Raw genomic sequence first — 19210 nt, 5'->3', positions numbered from 1 at the left:
CAGAAAGCTGCCACGGCAAAAAAAATCCCATTTCTCACTTCTTAATTCCAGTCAATTCCAGTCAAAGGGCTGATAGAGATCTGTTTGCGGTAATTTGCTGCAGTTTATCCACTCTTTTCACCTTCTATCGGCTCTTCACTGACGGGCTGGCTGACATGCTGTTACTCGAGTGAGGAAATTAAAATTTGATGCAATAATCCCAAATAAGAAGGATTTTATTAGGTAATGTATACACTTTAGATGAGGTATTCTTGCCTGATATATTGATAGAGGAACACAGACATGCTGTGCACCACAGATAAAAAGAAAGGCAAGAGAGACGGAGAGCGGGCATGTAGAGCAGCAGCAAGTCTCAGCTTTGTAGATTTAGGGCTGGGAGGAGATTTCTCGAGCACATTTTGGCCTGCTGAGCCTGATGGCAGGGCAAACATCACCCACAAATGCACTGCAGCCTGTCTGCTTGACCTGGAAGCTTGCTTTTGAACAGAAGTTGACCAAGCCCAGACTCTTCATCCAAATTTGCTGTTATCTTTTCAGTAATCAAGCCATTCAGCAGGGCGACAGTTGCTACTCTGCATGTGCAACTGGTTCCCTCAGGTAGTAGGGGAGAGCTGATGAGAAGACTTCCCATGGAGAGATGATAATGCACATGTTAAACCCCAGGTTTGCAAACCACGTCCTTGTTTCAGTAGTGATTTCTCCTGGGAAAGATGGGACTTTGGGCCCAAACCAGAGACCAGTATCACTCAGAGTAGTGCCCACATTCAGCAGTCTTCCTCTTCACCATGTCTGCGATGGTACCTATCCATCTTGGATACCTCAGTGCCTTTGGGGATGTTACACAGGCCCAAGAGAAATTAAAATCCCTAAACCCTTCAGAAGACCTCCGACAGTTTCATGAGCACATCTTCATTCATTTCCGATTTCAGGTTACACAGCAATTATTTGCTGCTTTGCCTGCTACAAACAGTGTATATTCTGGGAATAACTCTGGTACACATCAGTGTATCAACACAAACAGATTGTTGAGCTCCAGCTGATAAATATTAATGATGTCTATCACTAATTTGAGAGAGGTCCCCTTTCCTGGATGCCAGGTCATTCCATGAAGGAAATGCAGTCTATTATTTTTTATACTTGTGAGACCTCCATTTCTATAATTTCATTGAATGCTTATTTTTCCCTCAGTTAAATGTGATCTAAGTTGTTTTTTTCTTCCCTTTCAGCTCATGTTGCCCCCCACAGAAATACTCCTTAATGTCAACAGCATCAAAACGCATTGAAACTTTCAGTTCATGAAAGCAATTCATGAAGCCATTTTTTGGCCATCTTCAGGCCAACAGAGAGGTTGTGTGCTGTCTGACCATGGGATTTGTGACAGAAGGACTCAGCCCTATCGATCCAGAGCTCCATGCCGTAAGAGCCAGCGTTTTGCTCCAAAGTGAATAAAAAGGAATGAACTGAAGTGAGCTGGTGTTCCCCCTACCAGTGCATGAATTGAGCCAAAAGACATTTTGGATTCAGTGCACAAGAGGTGTTGCAGGATTCACATGTGGTATTGATGCTTACCACAATATGATTTTAGGGCAGAAGGTTTTTCCATCCATATACAAAAATATTTGCCCTATAGACAAAGAGATGGGATACACAGCTGTGCCTTGGGAAGACAGATACTGCTCAGTACTGGCTGGTCCTTGGGCTGAAGGTCCTCGGGCTGAAGACCCTGGGCATGCTTGCTGCTTGCAGAGCAAACAGCTCCCAAAGCCAAAGCCGCCTGCCACGCTCCCTGTCATCTGCTGCAGAGGACAAAAACCCTGCTGTATTTAGAGACTGGGAGACGTTTTCCACAAACAGTGAGTTTGCTGACAAACTGGGTTTCAGAAGAACTAAAGATTGGATCAATTTGGCAAAACCTGGGGAAAAATACTCAAAGTGCTGAAATGGCTGATGATTCCGACATTTTCAAAACTGGCTCATTTCAGGAACGTTAAGTTTTTTGTCAAGTTTTCTGTTAGAAATGGCACATATATGCTCTCTGGGGAGGAACTTAGGGTTAGTAAGAACAACATAAAGCCTTTTTAAAACGTAAGAGAAACATGTTTAGGAAAACATCTTATTTGGGCTTCAGGCTTTCTAAACCTCCTGGTTTAGGATCCCTTTTTTAAAAAGGGCAAAATATTTTGGGGGTGGCTTGAAATGTATTGTTTCAGAAAGAAAGAGATTTGCCTATCTTTGGATGCCATTTATATCTCACACTTCAGAGCATTTGTGCTTTAGCATGGAAACAGGACTCCTCTTTGCACCCAAGCCACAAACATCAGGGCAGAGCAATGCATACCTGTGATAGATGGAAGGAGAGACAAATATCTCTGCAAAGAGGAGGTTTTCCTCCAACTCTTTTGGGATACCTTATGCTTTCTGTCCCGTACCATGCTCCATCCTCCCTTGGCCCCCAGTGCATCACCATGGTCATGCACATCGGAGCAAAACAGCAGCCCTTACCGGAGGTGAGTTCTCGTAAATGTTTGTGCTGTAGGGCAGGTTGATGAAGATGGGGTCCATGTCCTGCACATCCGTGATGGTGATTGCCAGGTTGGCCAGAGTAGACAGTGGCTTGTTTTTATCTTGGTCCTTGAAAAACACAAGGGTCAGGTTGGAGGAGAGAAAGGATTTCTATTAGACAAATAGAATTATTCAACAGCATTAAGTTTCTCAGTAGTAGTTGGGTCAAAATTTCTGAGTAGTCCAGGTAATCATCTCTTTTTCAAGCTTCAAGCTGAAATTATTGTCCACTGTTCTTCCCTTGGAGCTTAAATGAATTGAAATATGCTTTTCACTGCAGCATTAACCCTTTAAAATAGAGCAAGCACCAATTCAGTTTTCATGACATTTCAGTTGAAAAAGAAGAAACTCTGTTCAACATCTACTTCAAAGTATAAATTCCCACTTAATGCAGCTACAGCCTAGAGTACCTCTGCACCATAAGACCTGGGTGTGGTTGCCAGCAGACTCTCATACCCACACATTACAGCAGGGCATCTCATATCCCCCAGCACCAATGCTTCTGCACAGCTTGGGCTCCATCAGCTGGAACATGACAAAGCCCACCAGCTCCCTCATGTTTCCACTGCTCTTCATCACCCTCTAGGCTGTGTTGCAGTCCCAGCTTTATTCTTTTCTGTATTCGCTGCTCTGAGCTTTGCAGAGGGTATGTACACTAAGTGCTGCTTCTGTTTTCATAAGATGCCTCAGCTCTCACACAGAAGGCAGAGTGGAAACCACAACCACAGGATACATCCTCACAGTAGCAACCTCCTTTCCACTGGGCTAACCATTTTGGCTCTGATAAACTGCAAACCTCCTCCCTCCCATCTTGCATGGGAACTGGCAGGACACGGGTAACCAGGAGCTGCCTTTTGATGCAAGTCAAGCGGCTTCCACAGCTGTGGGGAGATGGGGAGCCATCCTGCCTGCTCTGCAAAGCAGGTCACAAGCATGCAGCAATCTTACATGAGCATCAGCGGCTTGTGAGCAGTTAAATGCTCCCAGTAGGACCATCGTCTCTCTTACACCCTCTCACAACCCATCAGGATGGAGCTGCAAGCACTTTCCCAGTGCAAGACCCTTCTCTGGCAGCCAGTGCAACAGCAGTACACGCTGACACCGCCTTTGTCCTGGCAGTGCCCTGTTGACACCATTTCTCTTGCTGCAGCCTTGTCCCATGGATGCTCAGAAGTGACCCCAATGCACACAGCCCTTTCCTAAAAAGGCAGGAGAAAACAGATAACACATGAAAGGAAGGAAATAAATCTCTCCTTACCCCCTAAGCAAGCACTGTGGTGAAAGGCCACCATTAGAGGTTACCACACACTCGTGCAAACTGGCTCTGAACAGCAGCAAGGACTGATTGCCAGAAGATTAATGTTAATTTAAACCGTATTCAACAACACAGCTTGCACATTATCCTCTTAACCTGCAGGCCTCAGCGTTTATGGCCTGGATGGATGCTTATTTCTGACTCACACTCCGCTGTTAGCGTTATCAGGTTGAAGTCTTTTGTTTCTTCAGATAATGTTTTTTCCCCCCTCCCCTTCACCTCTTAAATTTTGGTTAAATGTTTACAGATAGCACTGAAAAAGCAAGCAAGTTTCCTCACCTGCCATCTCTCATGTTGCCCTTTCCAGACTCTATCTGCTCTTGCTGCCTACATCATTGGGATGAAATGGTTCCTGCCTTGAAGCAAGGCTCCACCAATCTTCTTGCAACCCTTACAGCTAGCACAAATTCACTGTCACCCCAGTTCCCATTCCAGACCCATTCCAGACCATGCAAACTCTTTATCAAGCAGGCAAAAGACTTCATTTGCTCTTCCAGCTCCTGGTATACTGGTGCACTCTTGTCCTTCTTTCCCAGACTGTGTTGCCCCAAGGTTTCTCATTGCCTCTCTGCTAGAAATTACCAGTGCCCTGTGACTGAGCTGAGGAGAAATTCCCACAGCTGCAACCAAGCCCTGTTCAGACTTCATGTTTAAGTCTCTGAACTCCCTGAGCTGGAAATGACTAAAAGCCAGGAGTGTATTAGGTAGCAAGTACCAGATATGCCCCCATTTTATCTTTGCTCCAGGTGGCTACTGCATCTGGGATACAGCAATAGAGCCAGATGGACCAAAGTGCATCCTTGTGTCCTTGGGGAAAACAGAGTTGGACATGTGGATAAAAGGCATGTTTCCATCAGGGCTTGTGTTTGGTCCCACATTTTGTAACCTGATAGGTAGTTCAAAAGCATGTCCTGGGAAAGGGTGTTGGTGACAGAGACTGATAAGGAAATAAACAATGTAGAGGCCCTCTTATCAGTGGATTATTTAAAATAGAATTAGCTACATTTCAGAAAAAATAAGCTTCTGGGAAAAATTCCACAGCCTTGGACATGCAAGGATTGGGCTGCAAGGCTGAGGTGTTTGCCTGTGGCTCTGCAGTCTGTGAATGCCCAATCTCTGTGGCCATGAAGAGTAAAGCAGCCCTGTGCTTTACTCTCTGTCCTCATGACATTTGTGGTTCTGCATCAAGACAATGATCTTGATTAAATCACATGTTCCAAGAGCTCTAGCCAGCTGCCTGGAGGGGCAAGTAAGGGTTTTCTCCCCATCTCCTGAATGCAGAATTGTTCAGATATAGTGTAAGGCTGAACCTCACCTTCCTCTGTTGCATGTGAGATGGGAAAGGAGCACCTGCTTGTGGGGTGCTCCTCAATCACATGTTCCCCATTCACACATTCCCTGCCAAGATCTTGTTAGATTTCACACCAGGAAATAAGTTTCCCATTCAGGTAGGGCATAAATTTGCCATGGTGGCTACCTGGACATACATCTCCCAGGGGTCCCCTCCCAGTACAGTGGTACTGACTGTAATTATATTAGGACCTTGGTTTCTCTCTGTCCACTAGAATTTTAACTCTTGATACCTGAACTCAGCTTTTGCTGAGTGGGCTCAGGGGGGTTAATACAGGTGAATCCACTTGTATATACACCATGATACTTAATGAATGAGACCAGATGATTTAATGGTTTGTATGCCCCATACTGGCTTTCTTCACCAAGGGAGCTGTTTGCCTTTGTACAGAAGCCCTGACATGCATGAGCTGCTGTTTGAGAGGTGCAGCTGTGCTCCATGAGCAGCACAGCAGTGATTTGAAACTACCCAGGTAAAATACTTTAAGTGGAAAATCCTGGATGTGGCCAAGGGGATGCCAGAGTAGGGCAAGACAATAAGTAAGAAACAGCTCCTTCCCCATTGCAGTCTCTCTAGAAGATGCCTCCTCTCCTGTAGCCACCAAGATAAAACTCACCGTTGCATTGACCTGGAGCTGGTATGCCTGAGTCACTTCATAGTCCAGCTCCCGTATCACCGACACAATGCCACGGCCACTGTCGATGGCAAAGAAATTGGAAGGAGGCTGGAAGGAGTAAAGCACGCTGCCTCCTGCCCCCTGATCTGGATCTGTGGCGTTCACTATGAAAATCGGAGTGCCCACCGGTGTATTCTGAGAAAAAATAATGATAAAAAAATCAGTGAAACTGTGCACCAGCCCATTTTCCCATCAAACACAGATCAGCAATTCCCTTTGCCCACTAGAAGGAATATCTGGAAACCCAAGAATTTCAGTCGTGTATTTTCAAGACATTTATAAGTCATACAGCTGTTTTCTTTATTACAGTGTTGTAGCAGCTGTAATAGTTGTTACACACTTATAATAATAGTTATACAGCTGCGGTCAAGATGGCACTCTATCACAAACCCTCATTTTCCCAGACATCACAACTTTCCAGAAAAATTACTCTCTTTACTGAAACTTGTTTTCCGCCCAAAGGCACTTTTATTTTCAATGCTGATTCCCTCTCCATTTTCACCATAAAGCATTTAATATGAGAGCCTAAAAAAAATGCATTCAATGCAACACAGAACTTTACGCGAGAGTCAAAGTTATAGTTTCCACAGCAACTACAACCTGGCCCCATTAACACAGACATTAACAATTAAATCGTCATAAATCTGGAACTAATCTACATGCATAAAATATGCAGCTGAGTGCACAAAATCAGCAATGGCAAATGCAGTTTGGCACTTCTTATTGTTTAACTTCACAGCAGGGAGAACAATTATCCATTTTTGGTGGAACAGCTGCATGTTCCTATGCAAATCTTAAATGCATATTCTTGTCTCTCTAAAGGCAGAAGTACAGACAGCAAGGAAAAGGATTTTGCTGGGGACCTAGGCTGCAGGTAAGCACAGATCACGATGGGTTGGGCAAGTCCATATGTTTGTAACATGTTTACAGTCACATTAAGGGTTGAAGAACTAAAACTTGAAAGGGAGACAGCAAAGGTCAGAAGTGAGATGTGGCAGGGGCTGGCTGTGGCCAGTTGGGATAATACAGATTATTTTTGCAAACCTCTTCCCAAGCGAATTGTTAATTTAATTCATATTAAATTTTTGTCCTTAGCTCATCGAGGAGGATCACAAAGTGCTGAGAAGGTGGAAAGGAAATTTGAGGAGAAACAGATCTTAGAAGATAGGCAACTAGATTCCAACTAGAGCACCTTTTGCAAATCCTTGGCCGAAGCTGAGTAACAAACTGAGCCATTTTCAAGTTTCTGGAAACCACACAGCTTGCAGTGAAACACGGCTAGGGCTTCATCAAGGCTGTTCCAGACCACCACCTCTACTAGGAAGCGTGAGAAACCAGGGCTCCATGCCTGGAGATCTGATTTAACCAGTTTAATACTTGGTGATGGCACCAGAAAAGAACCAAAACATCTAAATTTGCCCCAGTGAGGCTTAGCAGAAGGTTTAGGCCAGCAGAAACTTGCCATCAAAGACAGGTGGCAAGATTTGCTGCGAGATTAGTCAGGCAGAGCAGGTAACCCAGTGCATATCCTGCAACCCACATTCACGAGTCTGGGCCCTGGATACTCATCCACACACATCCCTCACGCCTCCCTGTCCTTGCATCCAGCCATACGGCATTGTAGGCATGCTCTGATACCTAAGCTCGTCTTGGGCTCCAGAGAAACTCTGCTTTCCTTACTTCAGTGTCACTTCTGCAGAGGTGTGAGAGGTTGCAGCTCCCACCTAGATTTTTCATTTGCTTTCTTTTCTCTCCCCTCTAAATCAAACCCTAGCAGCTCGCAGGGCATGGCCTGAAGACTATTTTTTAAAGCACCTTCAAGTTGTTTCTTTTTGTGAACAGCAATCATAAAAGCATAAAAGATATAGCTAGAAGGGACGTCAAAAGAGAAACCCGTCCTTGTACTACACCTAAATCATTCCCGTCCTTAAAGCTTTCTAGTGATGAAGGCACCACATCCTCCCCAGCCCATTTGTCCCAGCAGTTTGCTACCATTTGCCTTACAACTGCTGATTTTCTGTCAGGCTTAACCTGTATCTGCCCTGCTGCCATGTAAGTCTTTGACTTTGTGCCACACACAGAGCATGTTAATCCTTGTTTGTGCATTTAGACTGCTCAGAAACTGGGACTTTGTCAGCTTGGGAGGCATGTTGGGGTGGAGAAGCCCTTCATGAGGGGGCTGTGGTGGGTGTTTTCTTTCCAAGCCCTGCTAAGAGACTTTCTCAGACAGGGCTAGAGCATATCCCCATCCTTCTTTGGGCTACCTGCCTCCCCAGGCCATCATGGCCAGCTGGGAGCAGCCCCAGAGCATCCCGCAGTCCTCCCCTTGCTGCTGCTGCTGCTACAGGGCATTGCTCTGACCGTTGAGGTCTACATGCTCCAACAACTACCTTCTCAAATTCCTCCCTCAGAGCCACTAGGGTATCAATGTCAGGACAAAGAGCATTAGAAATTAACCATTAACGGGGGGAGGAGAGGCAGTGAAAAGAGTAGATGCAGGGTTGCACCAATGAGGTCTGGGGTATATTGTCCCCAGGAGTAATAATATTCATAAGTATAAAGCTGGACTTGATGAATATGTTTTCCCTTCTTTTTAAGTGCCCCTAGCCACTCCTTTTAACATGCAAATCCGCTCTGGTCACCCGTGATTATGGGGCTGTGAGGCTGGCTGTGAAAGAGGAGAGCTTGATTTCCCTGGCATTGTATTTCATACAATAGCCCAAAAGCAGGCTTTGAAGTGAGTTCATCTCCTTGTCCTTCCAAAGGAGAAGCTGCCTGGAGGAACACAGAGGTCACCCGCTTTGGTGCTGTCAGCTCCAGCCCTTGCAGACACTGCCTGAGCTCTGATTTGGCAATTACTGTATTTTTATCCTTATTTGACAACTTTGCTGACCAGGCCCCTTCATTGGCCTGGGTAACAAAAACCATACAAGCAGGCTATGAGCTCTGGACAATTTCTGGCTGGCCCTGGGAAACAGCCATCTCCACCAAAGAATCCCAGGGGCTGTAAGGCACCCTGGGGCACGACCTCAGTGGGTGGCAGTGGGCATCTGCAAGCATGAGCAAAGCATGGTGTGTGGGAATTTAGTAGGGGAGCAGAAGGACCCCAGACAATAGGAGGAGCATTACAGGAGCCTGGAAAACAGCAAAGTCTCAGGGGGGGGAAATCTCCGATATTGCCCAAAGTGCATAAGTCAGTGGGAAAATTTCACTACCAAACACATGTCCATATTCCCAAAAGCACACAGGTCAAAGGATGCAGACCTGTAAGAAGCGCTCGAGGTAATGCATCCTTTTCCCCCAGCTCAAACTTGAGCAAACAAACCTCAACCCTGGAAAAGCAAAAGCAGCTGTGGAATGCAGACATCTCATATTGACAGTCCTCTAGGAAAAGATGTCCCATGTTCAATGTTAATGCCCAGGCAGGATGCAGGAGTAATTTCAGACCATCAGTTTTAAAAAGCGTAAGAAGTATGTCTTTAAAATCCTCTTGCCATTTTTGGGTCAAACAGGCTCAAGATATTCCTCAGCAGGAGGCTGATGTCTTTATTTCTCAAAAGATGCGGCCCATCATCTGAACAATGGAGCAAAACATCTGTATAAACCCAACTGGCTGGGGTTTGTGTTTGATGGTAAGTAACAGGCAGAGGGCGCATCCCAGGGAGATGCGATTGTTAAGCCCTGAACCAGGCCAGCTCAAGACAGACCATCTTTCTAAATTTTCAGCATTTGGCCTATTTATAGGGCTCTTCCATGTGCCCCTCGTGGCTATTCTTCCTTAGCAAAGATTAGTTGTGGTTATGCTTAGTCACCTGACAGGCAAAAATAACAAATTCTATCTTTTCTATTCAGAAAAGAAGAAATGCAGACAGACAACAGCCTACAGGTACTTGTGGCAAGCAGGTGAATTTTCTACACGAGTCACCAAATTCTGTCATTTTTAAAGCTCTCAACTCTCTTCAGCAGCCAGTGATGAAGCTTCACTCAGTACAGAAAAAAAGAACTGGTGACAAAACTATGTCATATCATTAAATCTTTGTTATGATGCCAGCAGATGCGAGATAAAAATAAACATGCAGACAGATGCCTCACACGGAGGAGAAGGACGGCAAACAGGAGCGGGACCTGCTCCTGACCTGCCTCCAGCACCCCATCCTTCATCGGGCAGCTCAGCAGGAGTGGCTCAGCATGCCCTCCAAACAGCTGCAGGAGTCAAAGGGTTGTGGTGAGTCAGCTGCAGTACCACTGAGCTGCATGGGCTGAGGATGCTGGGGTGCAAGGTAGCAAGGCCATTTGTGCCCCTCTTATTTTGCAATAAATGAATAGGAAAGGTTTGAACTGTTGCAAAAATCTTATAGGAAGAAGCTGAGGGGGTCCTGTTTGCCACAAAGAAATACTGAATGGTAACAGCATGTTACATGTTACGCCCAAAGCGCCAGGAAGACCAAACCAAAAGCAGCAAGGTAGATGGAGACTACTCTGTTTCAGTGGATCATCGATAGCAAGGATAGACTTGCTTTAAAATAAGGAATGAACAACCCTAAAAACCCTGTATAACCACAAAAAGGATGGTGCTGCACAAGGAAGAAGCACAGGAGAGACCAAGACTTTACCTCTCTCACACCAGTGCAACAATACACAATTTACATAGGAAATACACACCTTCGAGTGACCAGAATTGTATTTCCACCCAAAAGCTTTTATGGGTATGGACCAAGTGTGGGCCACCATAGCAAACACCTTGCCCAGCCTGGGCTGTCACCTCCATGCAGCCCTCCAGAAAGAGTGACCAGACACAGATGTGCCCTGTGTTAATCCTGGCACATTGACAGCTAGCACACCAAGGCCTTACACATTATTCTCTGCAAAAGGGCACCTAAAGCTGAAAAAAAGGTTACCAGAAAAGGGCCTTTTTAAAATATTTACACCTCACTCTCTGGCCACACCTATAGTCTTTAATATCTTATTATGAATCCTGCTATAAAATGCATTAGTAATAACATTTCTGATGGATGCTGCTCTGACACAACACGGCAATACAAGGTGGATTACAAGCTGGAGGAGGCAATCTCCGGGGGCACAAGTCTATGATTCTATGATGTGCCCTACCAGGCATATTACATGGCTGTAGCTCACTCTGAGAGGCACTGGGCAGGGCTCCCTTTAGGGAGCATCAGGACACGACCTCATTTTGTCTGCCACCAAATGTTCCCCACAGGCTACAGAGCCAGCTGGCATTACAGAAGCACTGGGGACCAAAGCAGCGGCAGGACCACACCAGCACAATGAAGACCAGACGTGGGCAGGGTGAGGAGCTCCCAGGGAAAAGGCTCCCGGATCAAGGAAAACTTTTGGGTGGACAACTTTTAAGGCATATGTGAAGCTATATGAACAAGCTCTTCCTTCACAAAGGGCTAAAATGAAAAGGCTGATTGCAGAAAAGCCAGCATCCGTGCCATTTCACCCGGCCCACAGTGCCTGCTCCCAGAGAGTACAAACCCCTCCGGCTGTCAGACAGCTGCTCACCCTGCTAATGGAGCAGATTTGCATGGTGCCTTTGAGAGCTTTCCACCATAGCAAAACCATTTCACGGGCCACAGACCACCAACACCTCAGATGTGCCTTGATCCATCAGCCTTGTCCAACTGGCCTGACACCAGGCACCCTGCGGGCAAAGGGCTGAGAGAGGAAATATGTGGTGCTGACTATTTTACAGCAGGGTCAGAGTTGTATAGAAGTACAGGTGAGAGATGACCCAGACAAGATCTGGGAGTTAATCTCTCAGACACTCCCTTCCCTTAAATACATCCACTTTTCCAACCTACAGACAGGTCATTACAAGCTTTGGATGGGCACTACAAATGCTCATTTGCATTTATTTAAGAATGCTTAAATAAAGCCTGCTCCCCATCTCCAGTGGCTGGCCATGTAGAGGACTTCCATCTGACCTCACAGGGCAAAGTCACCCAGCAGCGCCCCAGCAGAAGCTGGTAGAAATTATTAGGATGCGGATGCGCACATGCTGTACCAGTGCAAATAATGTGGAAAAACGGCAGGCAATCTGGCCAAACAGCTGTCTGAAGGTCGATGAGATGAAGCGACGCAAATGGACTGGGGGCATACAGTGACAGGCACAAGGGCTTGAGCAGCAGGCAGCCTACCAAGCTGCAAGCGCTATGATCTCCACATCAGCACTTGAAACAGTCTTGCCAGCTCTATTTTGGGTCCTGCTTTCTTCCCCCAACCCTCACGCTGCCCCTGCATCAAGGCAGGAGCTCAAACCTCCCATCAGGAGAAGCTTCACGCTCCTGTTACATCTCAGGTCAACCTATTACTCTTAAATAATTCCCTGCTGCTGTTCCTGGCAGCTCTTTTCCCTCTCCCTCCTTCTCACCACTTCACAGCAGGGTGGACAAAAGGAGCTTTGTGCTTTGCTAAAAGCCGGCTCAGACATCCCTCTGCTTAAGTCAAAGGAGCTCCCACCAATCCCTTCTCGTTGCAGGGCAGGAAGGAGGGTTTGATGCCTCTTGCTCAAGGCAGGGCATCTCAGAGGTGCTGTATAGCAGAGCTGATGCTGGGTCCAAGTGCCTTCTGCTACAGCGGCAGTCCTTCTTCCAGACTCTGCTGAGAGCAAAACAACAGTCCCAAGTTTCGGTTCCCCCCCCAGGCTCCATCTCTGCCAGACTGGGTCCCTTGCTTGCATGCCAGCTCTAAATGTTCACACGGATGTGCACAGACTTACAATTCCTGTATTCTTTATTACACTTCTAATTACATTTATTAATTGTATTACTGCCAGTCCAAGCCAAGCAATTTCCAATTTCAAAGTTTGATTTTAAAACCTGATAATTTCCTTTTTTAAATTTTTTTGTTGAAATTCACCCCACCTTTCAATAAGCTCTCGTTAATATGTATCTCTTGCTTCTATCTCTATTAAGTGACCTCCCTCATTACTGGATGACACTGGCAAACGGCCACCGCAAAGCTATAATTCAATTGAGGGGCTTTTGAAAACACGATAAACACAGCTGGAATAGATGCATTATAGGAGTTGGAGACTGAATTAGCTGCTGGATAACTGCACTCAGAGCTGAGAGCACTTATTCAAGGCAGATTCAGCCTGACCCAACATACAGTGCTGAAGAAAGGGATATTGTAACCAGCAAGCCCATAGGGGAACTTGCTACACGGGCAGAACAATGGTGTTCAGCAGGCAGAGGGCAGGCAGCCACAAGTGAGAGAGCATGCTCTGGTATCCTGTGGGATAAAGCTGCTAGCTTTTTCCAGCCCAGAACTGCCCCATTTCCCACCAAAGATAATTCTGCCCTTGTTAGCACGGGGCTCAGATAGCTGAATTATGGCACAGCATCCCCAAAAGCTGGGTGCAGAGGAGCTCTGCCCTGAGTGGCACCCACAACTTCTGCGTCACAGGTATTGAGGGGCAAGCCCAGGAGAGGCAAGAAAGGTTAGATGGCAGAGGAAGGAAATGCTAATAAAGAAACTCACAGTATTCCTCTTAATTATGTCTTCCCAACTGGCTCTAGCCGCTCTCTCTTCCAGGCAGCTCTATGATAAGTGGGACATGTCACCTCCCTGCTCTCTACTTTGGGAGCAGTAGAGTGTCCATGTGGCTCAAGCACTCATCCAGAATGGAGTTATATTCAAAAGAGAAAGTGAGGAAAGGGAAAGCATCATATGGCAGAGCTTTAATCTGCAGCTTCAGGGGAAAAAAGCTGCCTGCGCTAGACCACAGCAAACACAAGGCTTGGGCTTGGGCTGCACCAAGATGTCCGTCATCCACAGCCAAACCACTAGAGACAGGGAATTGTTTCTCTCTTCCCTTCCTCCAAACCTTGCCTCCTTCTTTGTGCTTGGTCTCTCCTCATCCCCAGCCAGCCCTGCTCAGCACAACCACCCACCGCCCATGCCAACAAGCAGCCAGAAGAAACAGAACACAGAGAAGAAAGCAAGTTCCACACCAGCTTTGAAGAAGCCATCCCACCCATGCTGTTACTGGTTGCTTAAGCAGACAGCCAGCTTTGTCTGTCAAAGCTCATTTCCTTTGACAGCCTCTATTTCGAGGTAACTCAGGCTATTACACTGCACCCTGTGTTTGCTGCCCCAGATCTCAGGAGAGCACGAACAGCTCTGTGAGAAGTAATGATCAGGAGCAAAGCTAATGCCAGCAGACTTACATTGCTCTGTGCAGGGGAACCTTTTGGGAACCTTTCCAGCAACCGAGATGGACCATTACGAACATGGAGCTACAGGAGCGTAAAGTCATAAGCACAGAAGCAGAGTTTGAGAGACGAGAAAACCCAGGCGGAGGAGTCACTCATTTTGTCTTTGGAAAGAGGTGGGGACAGGACAAAGCAGTCTACCTTTTTGTTTCTAGCCTTTTTTTTTTTTTTTTAAATACAACAAACAAACACTTTATAGTCAAAATAATTTTGACCCATTGTTTAAAAACGTTTATGGTGTTTCTATGTACATCTGTGGGTCGACATAAGTGAAATTCCAGAATAATTGGAATTAGTCAAAACAAGGTATTTCAATCAAGGTCTCTCTTTTTTTTCTATAAGAAATACATTTAAAGGGAAATATAAATCTTACAGAGATTGTTTAAAATGGGCGATGGTGGAGGGGATGGTTCCTCTGTGCCAGAAAATAAAGAAAACCTGCAAATTTTGAATTCTCTACCACTCCTTTAAAAAAGTTAATTTTCCTTTTTCATCCAGGTCTCTTCACAGACTATTTACTCTGCCTCCCTTAGCAGGTGAGACAGAAGGTGCTTTCCTCCAAGACCTCCCCACAAAAGACACCATGGTCTCTGCTTTGCACAGGAGCAGCCTGGAGGCTCTGGGGCCCCTTCTGCTTTGCCAGGGCCACCAGCATCTGCAACAATGACAGATGAGCCAGCGCTGGGCTGGCCGCCCTTTGCAAACCCAACCTCAAATTGCTCACAGTACAGCATATATGAGGATGCAGGTCCATCAGGCGGGTGTGCAAGTATACACTTGGTCATCTGCGAATAGAACATCAGTGTGCAACATCTGCTGCTGGACAAGGGCTACCTGAAATTGCCTTGCACATAAGCTATCAGGCATGTACAAACTCATGCAATTAAAGGGTACAGATTCCCAGCCAAGAGCTTTCGAGTTTCCAAACAATCATAAAAACCTCATGAAATATAGCACTATTCAACTCTCAGAGAGAAAAGGCAGAATTGTCAATAATAATCAAAAAAAGGTGTTTCTGTTCCATGCTTGAGAAATAAGGAAGTGACAGAGGAAGCCTTGTTCAGGTCACCCACAGCCTCATCTGGTGAGGTTCACACATCTCAGTCAGCAGGTGTGGTAACTCCTGCCAAAGAGTGTTAAAGGTGATGGCCATGGTGCTTGCTGGACCATGATGTTCAGCAGCCCTGCAAACGCCGAGAAGCAGCACTAGAGCAGGCAGAGCAACCAACATGCTGTCAGGGTTTCTTTCACAAGAGTTGCTTCAGACCTCTCAGCTGCATCAATTCCAGGCAAAATAATGAAACCCTCAGAGTAGCTCTTGGCTAACAGGGAATTAAAGGTAGGTAGCAACATTAACACCTCCCACAAGACTGACAGACAATAGATCCTGTTCTGTTCTCTCTTATCTTTCTACCAGAGAAAAATCTTGGTTGAATGGGGTGACATGGTTAAAATCACATACGTCATCTTCTCTAAGCCATGTGACTTAGTGCTGTATGACAACACTGAGAATAATTCAAAATCAACACAGTTGGCTAACATGTATCCCTTAAAATACAGTTGCAAAAAAGGAATATTAACAGGAAGTGCATTTTAAACAGATTCTTGCTGCCCATTATTTGACACTTTTACTAATCACCTGGAAGAATGGAAACAGAGGTTGGGAGATAGATGGGTAAGCAACAAAAGGCACAGACCATTGACATCAGGCAGATGGCTGGCAGCTGGTTTGAACCAATACTCTTTTTTTCAATATGTAAATGTAGAGTCCTATATCTGAAGAAGGAAGGGGGATCACCCTGTAAAGCAGTCTGTTTCCCACTGCCCTGGGATGGGACAGAAGAAAAAGGCAGTGAACCAGCCACCACCAACTCAGCACCTGCAGCCAAATTTTGTTGGAGAAGCCACATTTCTCTCCCATTTCTGTCCATTGTCCATCTCTAGACTTCAAGGATCAGGGCAGAGCAGAAGCAAGACCTGGAAGGAAGCCTGTGCTGCCCTCCTGGACTGCTATTATGTCAATCTGAGCTTTGGAGACAGCAGATGGGAACACAAGAGGGTCTAACATGATATTTGAAAGTCGGAGGCAAACGCTGAGAATGTGAAAACCTGTCAGTCAGAGAGTTCCTGGCCTCCGTGGCACCACTTCACTCCTGCTGGTATGATTTTCCGGCTGGAAGAGGGCATCTGGAGCATTCTCCCCCTTTACAAGGGCATGCACCCCAGATGGTCCTGCACCCTTTCAGCTGTAATCCTGCCAGAGATAGTGGGCATGGACCATGTGGATCCAGGTGGCAACAGTCAAAGTGTGTGCTCCTGCCTCAGCTCTTGGAACCAGCAGAGACAGCTTTTGTACAGGAAAGAAAAGCCAGCCCTGACCCACAGCAGTCAATGAGATTTTCCACTGTGCCTCCCCTCCCTATTAAGTAGCAAAGTCAGACCACCAGTGTGATATACTGTTAGCAGCCAACACACATTGTGGGGTGAGAGAAGAAATCCCTTTTCTGACTTCTGCTTAGGGTTGATACCATGAACTGAACAGGTTCTTTTTATATCCCATTTTATTTACAGCTGACACTAACTTTTACTTTCTAAGTCCAGGCAGAGGTCAAGAACATGAGTTAACACCCCAGCCTTTAAGCTGGTAACAAAGGATGTCTGGAACCAGCACACCAATCTCCAGCAGCCACCTATGTCAGAACCAGGGAGGACAGGATCAGTGTAGGCTGCCATGCCCTGAGCCCAAGCAGTAAGAAGGCTTACTCTTAACAGCAGCCTGTCCCCATGGATTTGTCTGGGCAACCCTTGCTGCAAGAGCACAGAGTGGCACCCCTGTGGCAGCCCATCAGGTGACTCTCCCCATAGCAAATGACTTCCATTAAGGCAGAGCACTAACACAATGCATTACAAATGAAACCCTAATGACAGGGCACTGGCAGTATTGCTTCCACTTGATATTAATTGGGTGACACTTTCTTTTAATGGTACATTAATTAATGTGGAACATCAACTGAAGTCCAGGACACCCGCATTAATACAAATGAACTCATTATCATTTCTGTTACGATAAGAAATGACAAATAAATCTGTAACAGTGGGGCCCTTCAAATAATAGCCACGAATCATTAGGTATTGCATTCATTTATACAGTATAGTGCAAATACATACGTGCAATCTGTGGATGCTTATCTATTCACACATTCCTTTCCATGCCAGCCTGGTATCTGTTCCTCCCTTTCTCTTGAGCTGTCTTGAGGCACCCTGGACAATGACCCAGTGGCCAGCCCAGCTGGCCAAGGAGAAACTGGGACTTGCTTTCACATCAACTCACTACCAGGACTTCTTGCTATCTCCTTCTATCCCACAGGCACTCAATAACCATGTCAAGCCTTCAAAAGACCCTCTGATCTAGCACATGTATTCCTGTAAAGAGGCTCACCTTTCCTCCATCTCTTGAGCTACCATTTTAGCCAGGCAGACAGAAGCCCACCTGCTTTAAAAACTTATTTATTTTATTGCTTGTTTCTCTTCTGTTCCAACCCTAACCATTCTATGATTCTATGAAAAGCTAAAAGCACCTTTCACAGCACAGAGTGGCCCATATTTGACCATAGTTGGAGCATGTAATTTGTCCTCAGAAAAGTAGGAGGAAAAAAAAAAAATCTCTCTTTGAAGTCTGGGATTTGTAGCTCCCAAAGATTCATCAAAAAGAAACTCCTGCGACAGCCTCTGCAGCAGCCTGAGAGCAGGTATTGCTCTCAACATGAGCAAAAGCAAAATCCATACAGCTGTGCTGATGCAAAAAAATATTTCCTCATCTTCCCGCAGATGACTTTATTATCAGAGGAAGGGTCGATAACAGATCGGCTCAGGCCTCACCGGGCTTTGCTCTTGCAGAAACACTCATGCTATAACAGCGAACTCCAGCACAAAGCGTTTCTGTTGAGCCGTGTTGTGACATGGTTCCCCTGCAGGGACACCGGCAGGGTGGATACCACTCTCCTATGACAGCTAGTACCCCAGTTTGCTGCCTCCCAGCACCTCAGCAATGCTCACAGGCAGAAAGAGCACTTACAAACCTGGGACAAAGGAATGTCTGGGAAGTATATTTTTTAAATGCAATATATGAAGACTGACTTGCCCTTGAACTGCTAGAGAGGTGAAACCCAGTAAAGGAGCTAGACCAAGCTAATTAAGACATATACTAAAGACAGGGAACCTAGCAACCTAAGGGAGGAGGATATGGGAAGAAAAGCATCAAGTCCCGCAGTTCACGCAGCATCCCAGTGTGACAGCATAAGGAATGGCATACGTACCGCATGCTTCAAACTCATTTCTGCTAGCATGCATGTCACACAAGACTGGTTTATCAATATAAAACACCCCACCTTTACTTGCCTTGACCTGAAAACTCCCTGCTTCGAGGTTACATTCTGAACCTATATGCAGAGAAGCTTTGTCTTGCTGTTAACACTCGATGCCTCCCACCTGCATTGAGGATGAGGCACCCTGAGGACAGAGCCTGCCCTCTGCTACAAGCAGAAGATGCTCATCTTACTCTGCATGGCACAGTAGGTTTTTTCACACTTTATGACAGTAGGGTTTTCCCATCTGGTAAGATCAGAGGCAAAGACCTCAGCTGGCAGGAAAAATTGTGCAAGAGTTCTGAGGTATATGGTGCATAAGCTTCTGGTCCCAGAAGAAGGTTGCCAAGCATGGAGCATCAGAAGCCAACCTGCTTCAAAAGGAGAGGAAAAGGGGCAAGTGGGAGTACAGGAAGGTTTGTACAGGGAAGCACCACCTTGTGTCAGACCAGACACTGATGTTCAGCTCTGGAACAAGAGCATCCTTCAATGCTGAGCACAGACCAAGGACTAATGCTCTGAATTTACAGTGACTATGCTAACCATGCAGATCCATGCAGCAGTTGTTTAGTGGAAAGGCAACATTAGTGTGAAAAAGGCCAATAAAGTCATCAAGCTCTCAATGACAAAGAGAGAGGCAAGTAACCCTTGCCTCTGGCTACAGGTGGGGAAGTTACAAAGCATCATGTGAGAGAAACAGTG

At 46.0% G+C, this 19210-nt stretch overlaps 1 protein-coding gene across 14 annotated transcripts in view; it reads right to left on the bottom strand.

Annotated features, from left to right (window-relative positions):
• The window catches only part of CDH23 (cadherin related 23), a 208303-nt gene that overhangs the window by 109486 nt on the left and 79607 nt on the right, over positions 1-19210 (bottom strand). For all 14 annotated transcript variants that reach the window (XR_009963409.1, XR_009963411.1, XR_009963410.1 and 11 more), the window contains exons 7-8: positions 5845-6039; positions 2503-2631 (exon numbers count right to left, since the gene is read on the bottom strand). Coding sequence is in view for 11 of the 14 variants with exons in the window: in XM_062611655.1 (XP_062467639.1) it covers positions 2503-2631; positions 5845-6039 (324 nt within the window). In the remaining 3 variants the exon portion in view is untranslated. The remainder of the gene's footprint in view (positions 1-2502; positions 2632-5844; positions 6040-19210) is intronic.

Source organism: Pezoporus occidentalis, unplaced genomic scaffold, assembly GCF_034315485.1.
Source record: "Pezoporus occidentalis ecotype Australia unplaced genomic scaffold, CSIRO_AGI_Poc_V1 ctg155, whole genome shotgun sequence".
In the NCBI taxonomy this organism is placed as follows: domain Eukaryota; kingdom Metazoa; phylum Chordata; class Aves; order Psittaciformes; family Psittacidae; genus Pezoporus; species Pezoporus occidentalis.
Note: the sequence above shows the minus strand (reverse complement) of the source record. Positions and strands in the feature narration are given on the sequence as shown.